Raw genomic sequence first — 16049 nt, forward strand, 5'->3', positions numbered from 1 at the left:
AATCAGTCCTTGCCTTTCCAAATACATGTACATCCTATCCCTCAGGATTCCTTCCAACAGCTTGCCCACCACCAACATCAGGCTCACTGATCTATAGACCCCTGGCTTGTCCTTACTATCTTTCTTAAACAGTGGCATCATGTTAACCAACCTCAGTCTTCCTGCACCTCACCTGTGACTATCGATGATACAAATATCTCAGCAAGAGGCCCAGCAATCACTTCTCTAGCTTCCCACAGAGTTCTCGGGTACACCTGATCAGGTCCTGGGGATTTATCCACCTTTAACCGTTTCAAGACATCCAGCACTTCCTCCTCTGTAATCTGGACATTTTGCAAGATGTCACCATCTATTTCCCTACAGTCTATATCTTCCATATCCTTTCCACAGTAAATACTGATGCAAAATATTCATTTAGTATCTCCCCATTTTCTGTGGCTCCATACAAAGGCCGCCTTGCCGATCTTTGAGGGGCCCTATTCTCTCCGTAGTTACCCTTTTGTCCTTAATATATTTGTAAAAACCCTTTGGATTCTCCTTAATTCTATTTGCCAAAGCTATCTCATGTCCCCGTTTTGCCCTCCTGATTTCCCTCTTAAGTATACTCCTACTTTCTTTATACTCTTCTAAGGATTCACTTGATCTATCCTGTCTATACCTGACATATGCTTCCTTCTTTTTCTTAACCAAACTCTCAATTTCTTTAGTCATCCAGCATTCCCTGTACCTACCAGCCTTCCCTTTCACCCTGACAGGATATACTTTCTCTGGATTCTCGTTATCTCATTTCTGAAGGCTTCCCATTTTCCATTTTACCTGCGAACATCTGCCTCCAATCAGCTTTCGAAAGTTCTTGCCTAATACAATCAAAATTGGCCTTTCTCCAAATTAGAACTTCAACTTTTAGATCTGGTCTATCTTTTTCCATCACTGTTTTAAAACTAATAGAATTATGGTCACTGGCCCCAAAGTGCTTCCCCACTGACACCTCAGTCACCTGCCCTGCCTTGTTTTTCAAGAGTTGGTCAAGTTTTGCGCCTTCTCTCGTAGGTACATCCACATACTGAATCAGAAAGTTGTCTTGTACACACTTAAGAAATTCCTCTCCATCTAAACCTGTTAGCAGAGGCTAGCAGTAAGTTACTTCTTGATTTCGCAAAGCTTGTCCATCATTTACCCACTTGACTGCATGAAAGTAGCTCTAACAACACTTATGAAGATTGATACCAAGCAGGACAAAGCAGTCCACTTAATTGGCACCACATCTACAAAAATCCACTCCCTTCACCAACACTCAGTCGCAGTAGTGTGTACCATTGACAAGATGCTCTGCAGAAATTCCCCAAGGCTCCTTAAACAGCACCTTCCAAACTCATGACCACTTCCATATTTAAGGACAAGAACACCATCATCTGCAAATTTCCCTCCAAGCCACTCACTATTCTGACTTGGAAATATATCACTGTTCCTTTACTGTAACTGGCTCAAGATCCTGGAACTTCCTCCCTAACTGCATTGTGGGTTTCCCTATAGCACATGGACTGCAGTGGTTTGAGAAGGCAGCTCATCACCGCCTTCTCAGTGGCAACCAGGATTGGGCAATAAATTGTGGCCCAGCCACAAGTGAATAAAAATAAACTCTCCTGATAAGACAGTCCCTCCATAATTGGACTCATCCCAGTGAACCTTCTCTGGACCGCTTCCGCTGCTAGTAAGTCCTTAGATAAGGCTTCCAAAAAAGTCACAATATTCCAGGTTAGACCATTCACAATATGGTCTAACTGTTGTCTTTTATAGTTTTAACAAAACCTCCCTCTTTGTATCCTATTCCTTTCAAAATAATGGCAAATATTCCATTTGACTTCTGTATTACCTGCTAAACCTGTATGCTAGTTTTTTCAGATTTTTGCATAATGACTCCTACATTCCTCTGTACTGTGGCTTTCTACACAACATCTCTATTTTGATTTTTAAAAGTTTTGGTCTTTTAGATTACAACCTGCAAATATTTCCCTATTTACCTTCAATCTGAAAGTAACCTGTAATAGGTAGTCAAATTAGTAGCTATCAATAACCAATGAATTTACAGTTTGCCTGAAATTTCGTTCTTTTGTTGGGTCCCTAATCTTGGGCTTTAATTATCCTGTTAAAAAAACCTTACAAGTTATGAACCCCAAAAAAAAGGCAAGCAAAAAGCACTTCATTCCCCTCTGCACCAAATTCCCACATTGCTACCAAATTCCCTGAACTTGGGCTGTATCTCACTCTGGATGTGAACTCTCCTTCCTGACTGTGTGAAACTTACTAACCTATTGAATTATTAGACTATTGAATTTAAGTGGAGAAACACTGCAGAAAACCAGAGTCCAAGGATTCTTGGTAAATTACTGCCAATCCATCTACTATCACAGTAGCTACTTCATTTATTTTCCGCGGATGTATTCCATCAGGTCTGGGTGACTTATTGGTCTTTAGTCCCAAGTTTTCCTAGTACTTTTTCTCAAATAATAGTTATTGTTTTTACTTCTTGTCTCCTTTTGCCCCTTGATTATTTAATAATTGTGGAATGCTTTTAGTGAAGACTGGTGCAAAGCATTGATGGAAAAATATTTGGAGTCTCTTCCATTATTATTCACAGCTCCAGATTACAACATGCATTTAAAAGTGTACATTCCCAGAGGAACTCAGACTCCAGGAGGAGTGGATAGCATGTTGGATGGCTGGAATGGTGACGTGAATCAGATCAATGTACAAAGTTAAAAATCACACAACAGCAGGTTATAGCCCAACAAGTCTGTTTGGAAGCACTAGCTTTCGGAGCGATGCTCCTTCATCAGGTGGATGAAGGAGCAGCGCTCCAAAAGCTAGTGCTTCCAATTAAACCTGTTGGGCTATAACCTGGTGTTGTGTGATTTTTAACTTTGTACACCCCAGTCCAACACTGGCATCTCCAAATCAGATCAATGGAAACTTCATGGAGTTTGATCCACGTTCCAGCTGAGGTAGATTCAGGACCTTCCTCCTTGTCCTACCCATGATGGAAGTTGTATGCTGTGGGTTGGACATGTCCCTGGGAGAAGAACTCAAGAAGAAGAAGGAGAAAGATTAGCGAGGGTAGAACTTCAATTTTTGATCTCATCTCTCTGCAACATCTCTATACATTTCACACACTGAATTAATTTAAAGTACTTTGGTATCTAAACATTGCAGCAGCCTTTTAATGAGCAGCAAAAAAAACTATTATATGACCATGATTTGACTACTTTTTTGGGTGAGGTAATGATCTGTGAATCTTTGAAAAGCGAGGAAGGAGGATACCTTGAGAACTCTCTACTCTACTTTGAATATATGTTTGCATTACCTTTTTGAGAAACACATTAAAATTTTTGCCAAGTCCAGCAAACATGAGTTGAATTGGATCCTTTTTCCTGTAGACAGGGTTCAGTTTCTCAGCTCTCTTGCAGTGATTCTGAGTGCGCAAGTGCCTTATGATGTCTTTCTCCCCGTGTCTGGCACAGCTCAAGTAGGTCTCACATACCATGCAGTAAAAGTCCTTGCGACACTCTGGAACAGGCTGAATACATTGATATTTGATTGCCCATTCAGTCTTGAAATGGTGGCTGGACTTCTTTTGGCTTTGATATTTCATCTTCTTTTCCTACTTCTCTGCTGAGTTTGACATGGGATTGAAGAGAGGGGGGAGACCAAGAGGCAGACATGGAAATAGAGACTCGAGGGAATTCTCAAACCCTGGAACTCCTGACTTCTCAATTCTTAAACTTTAAAAATTGCTGTGCAGACTATATTTCTCAAGCAAAAATCTGTCATGATGCTTCAGGTGCCCTTAGTAAGCTGGGTAGATATAGCACAGTAACACAGACGTCATAATAACATGCTGTGACAGAGCAAGTGTAAATGCTACCTTGTAATGATTGCAGTTTAAGTTAAGTTAATTTGTTTGATCTTTGCCACTTTAAGAAAGTGTTTGAAATTGCAAAGAAGAGGTTTTGAATAGATTGCCTGGCTTTAGAGGCACCAGGATTGGAAGAGATGCAAATGAAGAAACCAAGATGTGGAAATTTCAGAGGCACTGGCCATAACTTTCCAATCCTCCTTAGACCTAAGTGGCGCCAGAGGACTGGAGAAGTACAGATGTTTACATTTGAGTATAAAGATCAGCCAAGCAACGACAGGTCAGCGTAGATTTGTTAAGGACAATTTGTGTTTAACTAACAAATGGAGTTGTTTTTTATTGAGGTAACAGAGATGGTTGAGCAGGGCAATGCTGCTGATATGTTGTGCATTGACTTTCAAAGTAGAGCACAACAATCTTGTGAGGAAAGTTTCCATTTGGGATTTAAAAGGGAGAGTACCAACATTGATATGAAATTGGCTAAGTAACAGAAACAGAGAATAATGGTTAATAACATTTTATGAGACTGGAAGAAGGTTTAAAGTGGAATTCTTTTGGGATTGATTATAGACTGCTGCTCTTCCTGATAAATATTAATGACGTAGACCTAGCTGTATAGGGGACATTTTCAAAATTTGAAGTCAATTAAACGTTTGAAAATGAATTATGAGGGGCATAGCATTAAACTCCATAGACAGGTTGATCGAGTGGGTGAACAGGAAATTTAATGCAGATAAATAGTGAAGTGATTTACTTTGAGAGAAAGAGGGCACTGCCTGAGAGTGTGGGAGGCAAATGAAATTGAATGTTAAAGAGGGAATTGGATTATTACTTGAACAGGAAGAATGTGTAGATATATTAGAAGGACAAACATTAATGTTCTGGTGTCATTGGTTCAAATCTCATTGCAGTATCTGGTGGAATATAAATTCAGTTAATGCTAATATCTGCTCCTAAGGTGTGGAGGGGAGATGATGGCCCAGTGGTATTATTGCTATGCTGTTAATCCAGAAACCTCAGTAATATTCTGGAAACCCAGGTTTGAATTTCCTGTGGTAGATGTTGGAATTTGAATTTGTCTTTAAACTCTGGTGCCAGTGTGAATGGTGGAGGGAGCGTGTTTGGGGAGAGGGGTCTTCTTGGGCCTTTCTCTCAATCCCATATCCTTTCTCTCCTTCAAGTCCTCTTCCCACCATCCCTATTTCAATATTGCATTTCTTTCCTGCATGTGGGCAGCAGCTTCCTACCAGGTCTCACTTTCCACGTCCTCACCTTTTCATTGCAGTCTCCCAAGGCCTCTAGCAACATGTGGTGATGTTAGGGACATTGAGCAGGGGAGCAGCAGCAGTTGGACGAACCATGTCTGGAGGAAAAGAGATAAAGAGGCCTCATGGAGAGTGGTAGAGACAGACCATTTTCTCAACCAGCCATGAACACAGTAGACCTGGTTTAACCTTAATTGCCATTCATATTTATACAGACCCGATGTCAGTGGATCAAAGAGTCATAGTTAAAAATCACACATCACCAAGTTATAGTCCAACAGGGTTATTTTGAAGCATTGGCTTTCGGAGTTCTGCTCTTTCATCAGGTGACTGTGGAGTGTAAGATGATAAGGTTCGTATGCGACAGCACTGCCTTTAAGAGAGATGCGTCCTTACCTGTTTCTCTTGCGGAAAGATGCTGGAATAAAAAAAACAAACAACAAAGAAAATTTACAGCCCAGGAACAGGCCTTTCGGCCCTCCAAGCCTGAACGAATCCAAATACACTGTCTAGACTTATCGCCCAATTCCCAAGCATCTGTATCCCTCAGCTCCCCACCTACTCATGCATCTGTTCAGATGCATCTTAAATGAATCTACCATTCCTGCTCCACCACGTCTGCTGGCAACTTGTTCCAGGCACCTACCACCCTCTGTGTAAAGTACTTGCCGCGTATATCCCCTTAAACTTTTCACCCCTCACCTTGAACGCGTGACCTGTCATTATTGAATCCCTCACCCTGAGAAAAAGCTTATCTCTATCTATCCTGTTTATACCCTTCATGATTTTGTAGATCAGGTCCCCCCTCAATCAGGTCCCTGCTTAATCTTTTTTTCTAATAAAATCAATCCTAACATTCTCAACCTTTTTTCATAGCTAGCACTTTCCATACCAGGCAATATCCTTGTAAACCTTCTCTGAATGTCTCTTTCAGACAGACAATTGGTAAACAGCTTATGAGTTCTGCATGGGTGCTTCTTTTTGAAAAAATGAGACAAAAGAATCATGAGTGGACAGGGTCGGGGCTCACACAGACCCAGGAGGGTTTTTAGTTTTGCTTTTAGTTAGTTGAAGGTGTGCTGGTGGCTGAGCTAAAAGCTTTGCATTCCCTGCTGCTAGGGTCTCAGACAGCGAGGTTTCTTCAAAATCAAAAGAGGCAGCGTATGAGAACCAGAACTGTTTTGCTGAGTTGCATTTTTGCCAAAGGGTGTATTTGTGAGGTGTTGCCTGTATTGAAACAGTTGATGATTAGCGGTGAAATAAGACATTATCTTGTTAAATATTACAGGAGAGTTAAAATTATTGCCAGTTGTTTTTTCAATTTTACATGTGTTGTAAGAATACAGTGTGGTTTGCTTAAATCAATGGAATTATGTGTGGAATACAGCACCTTACACTTGCCTTTAAATATATGTGAAAGTTAGGGTGTAGGCTATCTTGTTACTGTATTTTGAGGGTTTCTCTTCTGGTCCATAACACATGATCTTCAGATTGTGCCAGAGGTTTGGAGACATTATGATTGGTGCAGAGTTTGAAGTATGTATTGATGTGTAAATCCTGCAATGACTTGGATTTCCTTAACAGTAGAACAATTTTGTAATATCTACCTTATCAAGCCCACTCAGATCCTGTATTTTTAAATGAGATAAGAACCCAGCATCTTCTGACTTAGTCATTTGGTAAATCACTACCCAATTAACAAACCTAGCAGGAGTTCCCCACTTTGATTCTTGCTATGTGTTAACTGACCCCAGCAATTAGGAGTCTAAGGGTGGCCTCATCATTCCCGTCTTTGGAGCCAAATCAGCCAAAATTCTGTCGTTTGAACAACATTTAGTTGTTCCTGCTTCCTCTGGGAAGTGAACATGCATGGTGTTTGGATGATGAAGGATTTGATTTAATGGTGAAGGTCCTTAAAGTTGTTTGTTCATCTGTACTCACAGTCCAGGCTTATACATGGTTAATGGTTGCGTAGATCTGATAACTGCCTGTAACCATGGTTCCAAGAGCTCATTAGAATCACCCTTCACATGATGTGAGAAAACTAAGAATAAGAAAGATATATTCTCTCAGCTACTGAATTCAAACTGGGCCAGAATAATGCCAGTTCAGTGAGCATCAGCTACATGTTAGGCATTTGATGCTCTTTTAATTTTTTTTATTGTTTTTCAGTAATTATGTTGCAAAATCAATATAAGCTGGATGATGGCAAGAGTGTCTCAATGGATTGCTTTCCAATAAGGAAGATCTTCAAGGGAGGATATCAAAGTAAGCACATTTTCCTTTTCATAGTTGGAAGGTACATATCGTAGTGAACCCAAGAAAGATTGTTTCAAAAACATCTATCATTGTATATCTGAAAGTATCTTCTTGGTATTTTAAATTTTTTCATGGTGCTGTTTCTTACTCCACCACACCACACATCCAACTTCCAAGAGATGAGGCAAATCCCTATTTAAAAATATAAACAAACAGTATTAATAAACAACAATAGCAAATTAAAATTGTAAAACAGCTTTGATAACATCTAGTAGCAAAGGGGAAAACCATTTGTCACAAATAGTCCTACTTCCCATAACCATATGTTTCCTTTTCACATAATTACCCAATTGTCTTTGAAAGTTTCTGTTGAATCTCCTTCTACCATGCCTTCAGACAGTGCTTTTCTAGTCATAACAACTTCTCGTATTCCCTCTGACCTTAAATCTGTGTCCTCTGGGTACCTAACAAATTTTATCAAAATTCTCATTACTTTAATATTCAAATAATATAAGGGAGGTGTTATTAAATGTCTTTCTAACCCACTCTGCCGAGAACAATCGCTATTTTATCATTCTCTACTTAGGTCCTTCATCATGTAATAGAATAATACAACAGAACAGCATGTGTGCCAGCATTTATTACCCATCCTAATTGCCCTGAGAAAGTGGTGATAAGCTGCTTCCTCGAACTCCTGTAGTCCATATGGTGTAGGGAGTTGAATGTTGAAGTTGGTGCACGGGGTGCCAGTCAAGTGGGCTGCTTTATCCTGGATAGTGTCAAGCTTCTTGAGTGTTGTTGGAGCTGCATTGATCTAGACAATACAAGAGTATTCAATCAAACTGCTGCATGTGCCTTGTAGATCATGGACAGGCATTGAAAAGTTAGCAAGTGAGTTACTCAGCATAAGATTCCAAGCTTCTGACCTGCTTTTGATAACCACATACTTATTTGGTTGTCCAGTTCAGTGTCTGGTCAATGATGACACCCTCTCCCCCTTCCCCTTTCCCCCAGATGCTACTCAAAGTTTGTGAGAAGGTTTGTAGCTCGGGTGCTCATTGTTGTGGTTCTGTTCGCCGAGCTGGGAATTTGTGTTGCAGACGTTTCGTCCCCTGTCTAGGTGACATCCTCAGTGCTTGGGAGCCTCCTGTGAAGCGCTTCTGTGATCTTTCCTCCGGCATTTATAGTGGCAGATTCAAACCACTATAAATGCCGGAGGAAACATCACAGAAGCGCTTCACAGGAGGCTCCCAAGCACTGAGGATGTCACCTAGACAGGGGACGAAATGTCTGCGGCACGGTGGCACAGTGATTAGCACTGCTGCCTCACAGCGCCGGAGACCCGGGTTCAATTCCCGTCTCAGCCGACTGACTGTGTGGAGTTTGCACATTCTCCCCGTGTCTGCGTGGGTTTCCTCCGGGTGCTCCGGTTTCCTCCCACAGTCCAAAGATGTGCAGGTCAGGTGAATTGGCCATGCTAAATTGCCCGTAGTGTTAGGTAAGGGGTAAATGTAGGGGTATGGGTGGGTTGCGCTTCGGCGGGTCAGTGTGGACTTGTTGGGCTGAAGGGCCTGTTTCCACACTGTAATGTAATCTAATCACAAATTCCCAGCTCGGCAAACAGAACCACAACAACCCAGATGTTACTACTAGGGACTCAGCAATGGGAATGCCAATGAATGTCAAGAGGAGATGGTTGGAGTCTCTGTGAAGTATGTAGAGGAATGTCTTCCACATGTGATCTTTGAAATCCTTCTCTGTGTACAGTTATTCTAAACTCAACTGAAATATGGAGCAATGAGTGAGGAAGCAATACCACACAAAAGAATATTTATGATTTGCTATCGCTTAGTATGTGCTCAATATTTTAAAGATAAAATTATCACCGCTGGCAATTTCAAATGGGTAAAGCTAATATTGATGATAACATATTTTACAATAACTTTTGTCAGTTTGATTTTATGGCCATTAGTTTGAGCAAAGATCCATTTAAACTTTCAGTAGATTTTTGATCTTCAAAGCACATGATGATATTGATATGGCAGGACCCATGGAAAAAACTCCCAAAAGGACTGGCCGAGATGGTGTCCTTGGCTGAGCCCTCAGATCCTGTGTGGACCAGCTGGTGGGAATATTCACTGACCTCTTTAATCTCTCCATACTATGATCCAAAGTCCCCACCTGCTTCAAGAAGACCACCATCTTCCTGGTACCAAAGAAAACTCATGCAGCATACCTCATGGGGCGGCACGGTGGCTCAGTCGTTAGCACTGTTGCCTCACCATCAGGGACCTGTGTTCGATTCCCACTTCAGGCAACTGTCTGTGTGGAGTTTGCACATTCTCCCCGTGTCTGCGTGGGTTTCCTTCCACAGTCCAAAGATGTGCAGGTGAATTGGCCATACTAAATTGCCCATTGTGTTAGGTGCCTTGGTCTGGGTGAAATGGGTCTGGGTGGGCTACTCTTTGGAGGGTCGGTGTGGACTTGTTGGGCTGAAGGGCCTTTTCCACACTGTAGGGAATCTAATCTAATCAATGACTACCACTCGGTGGCTCTGAATTCCATAGTTATGAATGCTTCAAGAGGTTAGTCATGGCTCATATCAACTCCAGCATCCTAGCCAGCCTTGGTCCCTTGCAATTGACCTACAGGTCCATGGTAAACACCTGGCCTGGCTCTACACCTGCCCATGAAACATCTGGATAACAAGGATACTTATGTCAGACTCCTATCCATAGACTATAGCTTGGCCTTCAACATTACAATTCCAAACAAACTCATCTCCAAACTCTGAGAACTAGACCTCTGGTCTACACTCTGCAACTGGATCCTTGAGCTCCTGATCCACAGAATGCAATCAGTCATACTTTATACAATATCATTTGAAATCCTATTTGCACAATATCAACTGAACTAACCCTCATTAACCCTATCTTGTTACTTAGTGCAAATCTTAATCAAAAACATTTTGACTTTAGATAGTAGCTCAGTGGTTAGCACTGCATCCTCATAGTGCCAATCTCCAGGGACTGTCTTTGTGTGGTTTGCACATTCTCCTTGTGTCTGCATAGATTTTCTCCGGTGCTCTGGTTTCCTCTCACAGTCCAAAGATGTCCAGGTTAGGTGGATTGGCCGTGCTAATTTGCTCAGTTGTGTTCAGGGATGTGTCGGCTAGGTGGACTAACCATGGGAAATACAGGCAAAGAGTAGGCAGTGCTGGCTCTGGGTGGGATCTCTTCAGAAGGTCGGTGCAGGCTTGATGGACCAAATGGCAACTTTCGGCACTGTAAGGATTCTATGGTTTAACCAGAGTCACTACTCTTATCTGAAACTATAGCAAACCGTGTCCTGTCCCCAAGTGCAGTGGACTGTTTCTCTAGATGAATGTTATGAGAGGATAACCAAGATTACATTACATAAAATCATTCTCAGTGGCTGACAATAGTAATACAACGTTATGCACAGTCTTTGTTTGTGTGCTTTTTTTACAGATGCTGGACACTGGGTGAAGGCTCAGAAAAGTACTAAGGAGAAGGTTTTTCATGTTGTAATTGGACCAAAGCCAGTTCAAAGCTTGGATCCACAGCCAGCCCCTGTGGATGCAGCCCAACAAACTGACAAGCCTCCTAAACCGACTAAAGAAAACGTGCTGAATGGAGATTTCTTGGTGAGTGTTGGTAAGCTCCCTGGCTCTTCTACAAATGGTAAATCTGGCTGGACATGTTCCTGGAGATTTCATTATATCAAGTGAACTGCCTCCATGGTTTTGCCGTTGGTTGTCTGAAGTCCATCCTCATATCATCCTGTTTGCCTATGCCCATCTTTGCTGTTCCTGACATGCAAATGTTTGATGCCGACAGTATAGAGGGAGATTTACTCAATACCTGTTTTTGGAATGTTTGGGGACAGTGTAGATGGAGCTTTACTGAATTTAACCCCATACTATACCTGACCTAGGAGTGGCTGGGGACAACGTGAAGGGAACTTTACACTGTATCTAACTCCATGCTGTGAGTGTTGACTTGTAACTGTACAGAGGGAGCTTTACAATGTATATGGAGGAAGCAATGGCCTAATGGTATTATCGCTGGACTATTAATCCAGAGACCCAGATAATGTTCAGGGGACCTGGGCTCGAATCCTGCCATGGTAGATGGTGGAATTTGAATTCAATAAAAAGAAAATCTTGAATTAAGAGTCTAATGATGACCATGAATTCACTGTCGATTGTCAGAAAAACCCATCTGGTTCACTAATGTCCTTTGGGGAAAGAAACTGCCATCCTTACCTGGTCTGGCCTACATGTGACTCCAGACCCACAACAATGTGGTTGACTCTTAACTGCCTTCTGGGCAATTAAGGATGGTTAATAAATGCTGCCTAACCAGCAACACCCTCATAGAGATGTATAGCATGGAAACAGAGCCTTTAGTCCAACCTGTCCATGCCGACCCAACCCAATCTAGTCCCACCTGCCAGCACACAGCCTGTATCCCCCTGAACCCTTCCTATTCATATACCCATCCAGATGCCTTTTAAATGTTGTCATTGTACTAGCCTCCACCACTTCCTCTGGCAGCTCATTCCATGCATATACTATCCTCTGCGTGAAAAAGTTGCCCCTTAGGTCTCTTTTATATCTTTCCCCTCTCACCCTAAACCTATGCCCTCTATTTCTGGACTCCCCGACCCCAGGGAAAAGATGACAATAAAAAAAAGTTCTGTGCTAGACCCATTCTGCAAAAGTCTAATGGGACAGTATAGAGGGGATATTAGTTAATATCTGACTCCATACGCATTTATCCTGGGAGTTCTGCACAATTGCATGACTTAGAAGAAACATTAGCCAGATCCTATAAATTGGAGTACATACCTATTGTGGCTAGTGTCTGTTGCTTACTCCATAACCAATTCCCTGCTGGCAGGCTATATTGGATGCAGTGACCATGATGTGGAAGAGTTAAGGGTTTTATTGGGAACAAAGGCATTAGATGATGAGGTGAGGAATTGGTTGTGTAGAGATACATATGCAGAAGTTTCACAGCAAGCACAAGACAAATGATTGTCAATTGGGAATTTGTAGATGCAGATATAAATAACTTGAGCAGAGTTTTTAATAAGTATAAAGAAAAGTTGTGCATGGTCAACAACCTTCCAACGTTATATATCCACCTTTTGATTAAAAAGATCAGGATAGCCTAGATGATTTCTTGTACGTCTTTCTAGGGTATGATTCTAAAACAAGGGTAATTAGTAATCCAATTAAACAAAGAACTGAGAGTACTTGAGATCTGAGACAAAAACAGAAATTGCTGGTGAAACTCAGCAGATTGGCTGTATTTATGGGAAGAAAGCAGAGTCAACATGTCAAGTCCAATGACTGTTCATCAAAACTCAGCTGCTGCCAGACCTGCTGAGTTTTGCCAGCAATTTATGCTTTTGTTGCATTAATAATCCAAAAGGCTTGACCATTCATTCTGGCCAAAAGGTTTATACATTTTGAGTTGATGAGAAATACAAACTTGCCATGCCTTAAACATGAAAAAGAATATTAGATAAAGCCGAAGTGAAGTGGGCTGAATGTGGTTTATCTTTGAGGAGAAAGTGAGGTCTGCAGATGCTGGAGATCAGAGATGGAAATGTGTTGCTGGAAAAGCGCAGCAGGTCAGGCAGCATCTAGGGAACAGGAGAATCGACGTTTCGGGCATTAGCCGTTCTTCAGGAATGAGGAAAGTTGGTCCAGCAGGCTAAGATAAAAGATAGGGAGGAGGGACTTGGGGGAGGGGCATCGGAAATGTGATAGGTGGAAAGAGGTCAAGGTGAGGGTGATAGGTCAGACTGGGGTGGGGGCGGAGAGGTCGGGAAGAAGATTGCAGGTTAGGAAGGCGGTGCTGAATTCGATGGATTTGACTGAGACAAGGTGGGGGGAGGGGAAATGAGGAAACTGGTGAAACCCGCGTTCCTGCCTTGTGGTTGGAGGGTTCCTAGGCAGAAGATGAGGCGCTCTTCCTCCAACCATCATTTTGTTGTGGTCTGGCGATGGAGGAATCCGAAGACCTGCATTTTTTTGGTGGAATGGGAGGGGGAGTTGAAGTGTTGAGCCACAGGGTGGTTGGGTTGGTTGGTCCGGGTGTCCCAAAGGTGTTCCCTGAAACGCTCCGCAAGTAAGCGGCCCGTCTCCCCAATATAGAGGAGGCCACATCGGGTACAGAGGATGCAATAGATGATATGTGTGGAGGTACAGGTGAATCTGTGGCGGATATGGAAGTTTCCTTTGGGGCCAAAGGATGCAATAGATGATATGTGTGAAGGTACAGGTGAATCTGTGGCGGATATGGAAGTTTCCTTTGGGGCCAAAGGATGCAATAGATGATATGTGTGAAGGTACAGGTGAATCTGTGGCGGATATGGAAGTTTCCTTTGGGGCCAAAGGATGCAATAGATGATATGTGTGAAGGTACAGGTGAATCTGTGGCGGATATGGAAGTTTCCTTTGGGGCCAAAGGATGCAATAGATGATATGTGTGAAGGTACAGGTGAATCTGTGGCGGATATGGAAGTTTCCTTTGGGGCCAAAGGATGCAATAGATGATATGTGTGAAGGTACAGGTGAATCTGTGGCGGATATGGAAGTTTCCTTTGGGGCCAAAGGATGCAATAGATGATATGTGTGAAGGTACAGGTGAATCTGTGGCGGATATGGAAGTTTCCTTTGGGGCCAAAGGATGCAATAGATGATATGTGTGAAGGTACAGGTGAATCTGTGGCGGATATGGAAGTTTCCTTTGGGGCCAAAGGATGCAATAGATGATATGTGTGAAGGTACAGGTGAATCTGTGGCGGATATGGAAGTTTCCTTTGGGGCCAAAGGATGCAATAGATGATATGTGTGAAGGTACAGGTGAATCTGTGGCGGATATGGAAGTTTCCTTTGGGGCCAAAGGATGCAATAGATGATATGTGTGAAGGTACAGGTGAATCTGTGGCGGATATGGAAGTTTCCTTTGGGGCCAAAGGATGCAATAGATGATATGTGTGAAGGTACAGGTGAATCTGTGGCGGATATGGAAGTTTCCTTTGGGGCCAAAGGATGCAATAGATGATATGTGTGAAGGTACAGGTGAATCTGTGGCGGATATGGAAGTTTCCTTTGGGGCCAAAGGATGCAATAGATGATATGTGTGAAGGTACAGGTGAATCTGTGGCGGATATGGAAGTTTCCTTTGGGAGGGGTGGGGGAGTTCAGGTGGCGGTTAATATCGCGGCGGCAGTTGGCTATGCAGAGGTCGAGGGCAGGTAGGAGGCCAGCACGGGGTGTCCAGGTGGATGGGGTGTGTTGGAGGCGGGAGAAGGGGTCGTCAGAGGGTGGGCGGGAGTCTTGGTTAAAGAAGTAGGCACGGTTTATCTCATTTAATGTGAATGTGGTTTATCTCATTTAAACAATATCTACACCCAGCTATGGAACTTGCCAGGATTGATTCAAGTTTCTATCAACTACTCTGTTGTTCTTTACAGAAGTGGCTGCATTGTGTGGATAATTACTCTGACCTGTGTACTGTGAATATTAGTGACCAGAACCTCCATTCCGTATGTATGATGTTAACATTGCAATTTTGTGCTTGTGAATAGGGATTAAGATCATAAATGGCAGGAACCTAAGAACAGGAGGCAGCCATTTATCTGTCAGATCTGTCCCAGTACTCAGTGAAATCATTGCTGACCTGACCTACCTCATAATACTCACCTTTGGCCCATATTCTTTAACACCTTTGATTAACCAAAATCTGTCATTCTCTGGTATAAACATTCGTGAATCAACATCACTGCCCGGTTCTACCTCCTTCCCAAGATCCACAAGCCTGACCACCCCGGCCGACCCATTGTATCAACATGCTCATGCCTCACTGAACTCATCTCTACCTACCTCGACACTGTCCTATCCCCCCTAGTCCAAGAACTCCCCACATACGAGCGAGACACCACCCATGCCCTTCACCTCCTCCAAGACTTCTGTTTCCCCGGCCCCCAACGCCTGATCTTCACCATGGATATCCAATCCCTCTGCACCTCCATCCGCTATGACCAGGGCCTGCAAGCCCTCTGTTTCTTCCTCTCCCGACGTCCCCAATAGTACCCTTCTGACATTCTAATTAATTTGGCTGAACTGGTCTTAACCCTTAACAATTTCTCCTTCGAATCCTCCCACTTCCTCCAGACCAAAGGGGTAGCCATGGGCACACGTATAGGCCTCAGCTATGCCTGTCTCTTTGTTGGCTACGTAGAACAGCCCATCTTCCGTGATTACACCGGCACCACTCCCCATCTCTTCCTCCGCTACATTGATGACTGCATTGGCGCCACCTCGTGCTCCCGCGAGGAGGTTGATGAATTCATCAATTTCACCAACACATTCCACCCTGACCTTAAATTTACCTGGACCATCTCTGACACCTCCCTCCCCTTCCTGGACCTCTCCATCTCCATTAATGACGACCGACTTGACACCGACATTTTTTGCAAACCCACCAACTCCCACAACCGCCTGGATTACACCTCTTCCCACCCTACCGCCTGCAAAAATGCCATCCCGTATTCCCAATTCCTCCGCCTCC

At 43.0% G+C, this 16049-nt stretch overlaps 1 protein-coding gene across 2 annotated transcripts in view; it reads left to right on the forward strand.

Moving 5' to 3' along the window:
- Positions 1-16049, forward strand: part of xrra1 (X-ray radiation resistance associated 1) — an 86988-nt gene that overhangs the window by 5962 nt on the left and 64977 nt on the right. For both annotated transcript variants that reach the window (XM_043692540.1, XM_043692539.1), the window contains exons 2-4: positions 7351-7446; positions 10929-11104; positions 14953-15024. In XM_043692540.1, coding sequence (XP_043548475.1) covers positions 7356-7446; positions 10929-11104; positions 14953-15024 — 339 coding nt within the window. In that variant the 5' untranslated portion in view covers positions 7351-7355. The remainder of the gene's footprint in view (positions 1-7350; positions 7447-10928; positions 11105-14952; positions 15025-16049) is intronic.

Source organism: Chiloscyllium plagiosum, chromosome 6 (genome assembly GCF_004010195.1).
Source record: "Chiloscyllium plagiosum isolate BGI_BamShark_2017 chromosome 6, ASM401019v2, whole genome shotgun sequence".
Lineage (NCBI taxonomy): Eukaryota > Metazoa > Chordata > Chondrichthyes > Orectolobiformes > Hemiscylliidae > Chiloscyllium > Chiloscyllium plagiosum.